This window comes from Nothoprocta perdicaria, unplaced genomic scaffold, assembly GCF_003342845.1.
Source record: "Nothoprocta perdicaria isolate Ctin4 unplaced genomic scaffold, notPer1 scaffold_3, whole genome shotgun sequence".
NCBI lineage: Eukaryota > Metazoa > Chordata > Aves > Tinamiformes > Tinamidae > Nothoprocta > Nothoprocta perdicaria.
In genome coordinates this window covers 8,752,361-8,759,368 of record NW_020455532.1, presented here as the reverse complement: position 1 = coordinate 8,759,368, position 7,008 = coordinate 8,752,361, and the positions used below count along the sequence as shown (strand labels likewise).

The 7,008-nt window shown below is 55.8% G+C and overlaps 1 protein-coding gene across 1 annotated transcript; it reads left to right on the top strand.

The window, feature by feature from the left end:
* Positions 1 to 647: 647 nt before the first annotated feature.
* Positions 648 to 7,008, top strand: KCNS1 (potassium voltage-gated channel modifier subfamily S member 1). Its single transcript, XM_026042084.1, has 2 exons — positions 648 to 1,636; positions 6,429 to 7,008. Exons 1-2 carry the CDS (start codon positions 671 to 673, stop codon positions 6,879 to 6,881), a joined length of 1,419 nt encoding a protein of 472 aa, XP_025897869.1. The 5' UTR covers positions 648 to 670; the 3' UTR covers positions 6,882 to 7,008.

Below are 7,008 nucleotides of genomic sequence, written 5' to 3'. Positions count from 1 at the left end.
CAAGGGGCAGAGGGGAAGGGCTTCCCTGGTAGGAAGCAGTGCTTTGAACGTGCCAAGGAGCCTTGGCGAGCAGAGACAGGGCACAGACGCCCTCACACCCATCCTAACAAACACGAGAGGCAGAGTCCAACAAGAGATCACAAGTAAAGCATCTGCTTTTTTAATTTGAATCTCCACCTGAGATGGGTAAACATGTTTCAAGGCGGGGAATACTTTTCTTTGCTTGATGCTCTGATCATTTTGCACTGGCAAATGCAGCCTGAGCTGCACAGAAAGCTCCAGRGAGCTGGTGATTTTAACATCCTGAAACAAGCAAAAAAATCAAAATTTTGATTTTTTTTCTTCCCTGCTAATGTACATTTTTTAATTCAGTCRCCAATGATTCTGAATCATTATTGTTGTGTTTCAATACAGTAAAAATAATCTTAGTATTTCACATGCTAGAACACACAGGATGAAACCAAGCAGCCAGGTGAAGTGTTTTGATGCTTCTCCCCCTGAAATCCCCCCTACAACCGGCACCTTCTGCAAAAACCCTTTGATTTGGCCAAACCTCCGGGTGCTTTTGGCGAGGGCTCCCTGTCCATGCCCGGGGAGCGCCCGAGGCGCCCATCACTCCAGCTCTGCTCTGTGTTGCCTGCAGGTGGAACCGACACCCGCTCTGCTGATCATGGTCAACAAGACCTTAAACTACTGGGCTCCCGACTTCGAGGAGGACGTTATCAACATCAACGTGGGGGGACTGAGGAGAAGGCTGAGCTCCAGCGCCCTCTCCAAGTTCCCCGACACCCGCCTGGGCCGCTTGCTCTCCTGCGACTCGGAGGAGTCCATCCTGCAGCTCTGCGATGACTACGACGTGAGTGCCAGGGAGTTCTATTTCGACCGAAACCCGGGCTTCTTCCTCTACGTGCTCCACTTCTACCAGACGGGGAAGCTGCACGTCATGGAGGAGCTGTGCGTCTTCTCCTTCTGCCAGGAGATCGAGTACTGGGGCATCAACGAGTTCTTCCTCGATTCCTGCTGCAGCTACCGCTACCACGAGCGCAAGCTGGAGAGCCGCCACCACAACTGGGACGAGGAGAGCGAGGTCAGCAGCGTGGACACCTCTCCCGATGAGATATCCGACATCAACCACGACCTGCTGCGCTACAGCACGCTGCGCTGCGGCAACGTGCGCAAGCGCCTCTGGCTCACCATGGAGAACCCCGGCTACTCCATCCCCAGCAAACTCTTCAGCTTCGTGTCCATCAGCGTGGTGCTGGTTTCCATAGCCACCATGTGCATCCACAGCATGCCCGAGTACCAGGAGGTGGACGAGAATGGCAACGTGCTGGACGAACCCGTCCTGCACAAACTGGAGTACTTCTGCATCTCCTGGTTCACCTTTGAAGTGTCTTCCCGCCTCCTGCTCTCGCCCAACCCCAGGAAGTTCTTCAAGCACCCACTGAACCTCATTGACATTGTCTCGGTGCTGCCCTTCTACTTCACTCTCTTGGTGGACGTCACCATGGGCAGYGACTCGGAGCTGGGCAACCTGGGCAAGGTTGTGCAGGTGTTTCGGCTCATGAGGATATTCCGGGTGCTGAAGCTGGCTCGGCACTCCACGGGACTCAGGTCGTTGGGGGCCACCTTGAAGGTAAAGTAGCTCTCTATCTCCTTACTTAATCCTTTAGTGGCTGGGCAAGAAGGTGCCTTCTCAGATGGCAAGGGGACGTTGCTGCTGAACCACAGGCTCTGGGTGGGGTGGTGGTTTGGGGCTGGTGATTTGCATGTGCTAAGCCAATCTAGCTTGAGGAGCACTGCATCAGCCTTCCTTAGAGCATCATAGGATCACTATGGCTAGAAAAGACCTTCAAGATCATGGAGTCCAACCGTAAGCTCTTCAACACCATGTCTGCTAAACCATGTCCCCAAGTGCCTGTTAAACCACRTCCCTAAGCACCTCAGCTACACGTCCTTTGAACACTACCAGGGACGGGAACTCTACCACTTCCTTGGGCAGCTTGTTCCACTGCGTGACTACTCTTTCTATGCAGAATTTTTTCCTAAGATCTAACCCAGACTTCTCGTGCACCTTGAGGCCATTTCCTCTTGTCCTATCAGTAGTTATCTCATACGAGAGACCAACTCTTAGAGTTGGAGGAGACTTCACCTCCAACCTCTTTTCAGGTAGTTTTTAGGGAGCGATAAGGTCTCCCCTGAACCTCCTTTTCCCCTCATTAAATAACCAGCAACCTCAGCTGCTCCTCATAAGCTGGTGCTCCAGGTTATGCTCYGACTCCGAGCACACAGGAATTCACAGCACTGGTGGGGACTGTCCTCACCCAGGCCTTGTGCCACCAGGGTCTCAAGCAGCCCTTGAGACCCTGGTGGGTGCACACAGCGGATGGTGATTTCCCACCAGAAACGGGTCAGCGTCTGTCTGGACTGCGAGCTCCCTCCTGGCCCTCCCTGCCCCAACTCGCTGCACTCACACTACGTGTGTCTTGATGGAGAGGCCAGCAAAGAGGAGCCGCTGGGACAGCCTGGGGTATGGAGAGGCAGCAGGAAAGGGCTTCTGCTGCCGTCTGCTGGGAAGCAGGACCTGCTCAGGACAGCACCTAACCTGGAAGTCCCGCAGGGTATCAGAAAAGCTGGGAATGCGCCCCAAAGCCTTAAAGCCTGGTGCAAGTGTGGGCAAGGGAGGACTGTTCGAAAAGGAAGAAGCCTTAACTCCTTTCTGCTTCTTCTTTCTTTCTGAAAACTCACCTTGGAAGAGCGCTTAAACCGTTTACACCAGCTTGCAGAATTAAAATAAAATTATACATGCGGAAGCRCTCCCTGCACCCTCTCAATGCTCCRTTTAGGGGCGATGACACAGTGCAGCAGGGCAGGGACTCAGGCTCATCTGCTAATTATTAAGCAGCAGACAAGATGCGGGGCTMACGAGTGTCCTGGCCCTGGCCCTTCGCTGAGCCGCTGATTCACCGAGTGACGCGAGAGGAAGCGTCGCTTCTTGGGACTCTGGAGCCAGCCGTAAACGGGAATGAGCGAAGACACGAGGCTGACGCAGCAGCTCGGCGTGGTGATTTACCGGGCACATAAATTACCACATCTTGTTAATCATAATTTGCTTCCTCCTGCAAGTGGATAAAGCAGCAGCGGGGGAATGAAACCCGCTAACAGGCGGGAAGCGGGAGCGGGGTCTGCGGCGAGCGGCGCAATCGCTCCCTGCTGCGGAGACGGAGAYGCAGGCAGAGGGAATTCTGCCATTTGCGCGTCCTAAACTCGGAATGGCCTTCCCATTGCCAAGGGCTCCATCCAGGGGCTGTTTCATTTGAGGAGCGGCTTCACCTGCATCCATGCAGTCTTGCTGGGTGACACGCAGCCCTGTGCAAGCCACATCCAGCCGCGTCGCTTCCCAGACACGGGCTGATGCTCTTCGGCCCCAGCTCCTCCTCAGCCTCGCGGGGCTGCCCGCTGCGCTCCCTTCCTCCTTCCTGCTGGCATCTGTTGTAGCTATTCTACCTCCCAGCTTCAGGTTTAATTCCTGTCTCCCACTGACAGGCAATAGGTGTTAGGCACTTAGTAACTCAGCCACCCACTAAGATCTGCACWAGTTGCTATTTGCCCCCAGAGGGGCCTAAACATACAAATAAACCAGCAGAGCAGGAGCTGCWCATCCCCAGGGAGCAGATGAACCATCCTGCCTTCACTGCATCAGCAGTGGCCACCCCAGAGCGGGGTCTGGCWGCCACCTCCCTGCGTGGTCCCCACGCTGTTATCCCTGGCCAGCACCCTGGGGCTCCAGCTGGGCCCTTTTCACTGCATTTTTCTTCTGTTGCATGGAGGAAAAAGCCCCGCACACTCTAAGGTGGGGAAGGAGCTGCAAGGGAAGGGCTGCAAAGCAGCCCTAGATCTTGCAAGGGCGAAGAGTGTCAGGACCATCGGGGAGGCCGTTTCACTGCAGCGTGTGCTTGGCCGGGGTCTCTGTCCCCACAGACGGCTGCTCGCTGGGCCAGCGTGCCCACCCACGGCTCCTTACCTCTGGATCAATGAGAGAACCACACGGTTTGGGGAGAAACGGCTGCAAACAGGCAGCAAACAGAGTCTGAAGATCAGCCAGGAGATTCCTGGAGCCGCTGGTGTGCTGCAAGCCCTGGCCCTGCTTGTAAATCGGGCAGGGCTATCGAACTGGTATCGAACTGCTATCGAACTGCTATCGAACTGCTTGAATTCCCCCTCCCCTTTGCCCTCCAACACATCCCAGAGACGTAAAGGATACTCTTTAAAAATGCATAAGGGATCTGACTGCTGCTCCCAGCCTGGGACCTATAGATGCGCTTGTTCAGCTCCAGCCAGGAGCAAGTGTTTTATGGCCAGCTAAGATGTACTTGAAACTCAGCGACTTTGAGCTGTTTGTCCTCCTCAAGGACCTCACCTGAAATCGCTACCAGGCATTTGCAAACACCACTGATGGTGGTGAAGGAGGAGGATATAACTTCTTAACCCTTGCTGTGAATCTGCCTCCTTTATTTCTCATCTTGACCATGGAAATTCCTTTCCCCACATCTTTTGCTGCTTGTTTTTCTCAAACATTTCTTTTAGTCATAATAAGGTCTCCCATAAAGCCTTTAGCAGGGCTTCTCCTTCAGGGTCTTCTCCTTTGGCTTCCTTCCTTGCTGCTTCCCCTACATCTCCATCTCTCTGAACATTTCTGGACTCTGAAATCGCCGCTCCATTCATCATTTTGGTATCATTTGGATTTTAACCCATGTCCATCCCTGCTGTACTGAGAGCTGCTAGCCCACAGCTTGCAGGACACAAAGCAGGGACACAATCTGTTCCTAATTTAGCCCCATCACCACAGCTGGTCCATTACAGTCTGACCTCTCACAACTTGTCCTCTCTCAATCACCTTCCCAGCTTCACCTGCTGCCAGTCCCATTTGCTCACATTTTTCCCCCTCATTTTTCCAGCATGTGCTTATATTTTGCTCAAAAAATGAAAAAAATACYAAAGAAAAGGTGCAACAAAAATATTCCAGTTTGAGAAGGGGAGCCAGGGACTCCTCAGGAGCTTTTCAATACACTTTGGTCCCTTTGGAGCTGGATGCACAGCYGTGAGCCCAGGGCCTGTCGTGGAGATGGGGGCTGAGGCCCCAGTGCAGCTCAGCAGCCCCAAGCTCTATGACGGGTCCCCAGCCAAAGCATCACAGGCCGATTTGATGGCCAGGGCTGCTTCGATTGCTTGGAGTCTCCCGCAGAGAAGCAACAAAACCTGAGGGGAAAGGTAATTATCTCCGAAAGAGCGGTTTCTGTAAGAAAAAGCACACTTTTCCCCCAAGAACTACCCCCTGCTCGCTCCTCCTTCATTGCGGATCGATGGGGTTGTTCCCCTCTGTCAATGGGGACCAGGATGAAGCGCGCGGTGCTTTCGGGCTGCTGCGGCACCTGCTCTGTGTACATTGGGTGAGCTAGGGCTGCAGCAGCACCTCTCCCTTTCCTCCACACGAGTGAGGAGGAAAAAGGAATTTGGAATTTGCAGGGGGGCAGCAGGAGCAGGTAGGGCTGAGCTGTGTCACCTCCCAGCTCCCTGCATGGGAAGGAAGCCCTCGTTGATGGACAGATGACCCCAGCGACACCTTGCTCAGCCCCTTGTTAAAGCTAACAGAGAAATGCCAGCAATTAAAAGCCCACGTCATGCCTGAATGCAGAAAAGGGGCACAGAAAGCATGACATGGGGGGGGGGGCTGTGCAAGCCAGGAAAGAGCACGTCTGAAGAGCATCCCATCACCACCATCTACACTGGTAGACGGTGTCCCAGTGCAGGAGGGAGTGGACACTTTGCAGGAGCTGAGCAGCCCTCAGCCGTYGAGCTGGGGCTCGTGGGGACACCAGGGCACTGCGGGCTAAAGCACAGGTCACAGCTCGAGYGGAGCCTGCAGCGAGGACGCACATCCGCTCTGCTCACACATCGCGGGCGCCTCAAGGAGACGCCAATCGCTTTGCTCTGAGGCTGCCTGTTAGACGGTTCCTGGGGACCTGCCAAGGCAAAACGAAAACGTGTCTGGACATTATTAGCCCAGATGGGGTTAGAGGCAGTGCTGGAGGCCCGGGGAGAGGYGCTGGTGCTGGGAAGCCCAGGATTCCCTCCCCTCCTGGAATCTCTTCCTCACAGGCTGCATTAGGAGGGTGGAGAAAGGGCTGCTAGGAGGAGAGGAGAGGGGAAGGCTAATTGCAGGGGCTGTGCATGGGTGCAGGGGCGGTCACCATGGCCAGCACCCTGTGAGCACACGCCGGGCTGTGAGCACCGATGCCACCAAGTCACATGGGACCATCAGGACCTCAGTGCATGGGGGCTGCTTTATGSTCACACAGTGACCCCCGAGTTTCCTGCTCCGATGGTGACACCGGCCCCGCTGACCGTCCCTCTGCTTTGCCTTTCAGCACAGCTACAGGGAAGTGGGCATCCTGCTGCTCTACCTGGCTGTGGGGGTGTCCGTCTTCTCCGGCGTGGCCTACACCGCCGAGAAGGAGGAGGACGTCGGCTTTGACACCATCCCGGCCTGCTGGTGGTGGGGGACGGTCAGCATGACCACCGTGGGCTACGGCGACGTGGTGCCCGTCACCGTGGCCGGCAAGCTGGCGGCCTCGGGCTGCATTTTGGGTGGGATCCTGGTGGTGGCCTTGCCCATCACCATCATCTTCAACAAGTTTTCCCACTTCTACCGCAAGCAGAAGGCCCTGGAGGCTGCCGTGAGGAACAGTGAGAAGAAGGACTCTGAGGAGCTGGAGAACTCCAGCCAGAACCAGGATTCGGAGGCCCTGAGYGATTCCTCACCGGGCAGAGGCAGCCCGGAGCGCCGCGGGCTGACGAGGGGCATCCTCCCCGCTCCCTGAGGAGCCGCATGGCGCCCTCGGCGGTGGCAGGGCCCCGGYGGGCGCCCACGACTCGCTCCACGTGCTACATGCCCCTCTCCCCGCCATCTTGCTCACTGTGAGAGCGGCGGCGCTCRCGCGCGGCCCT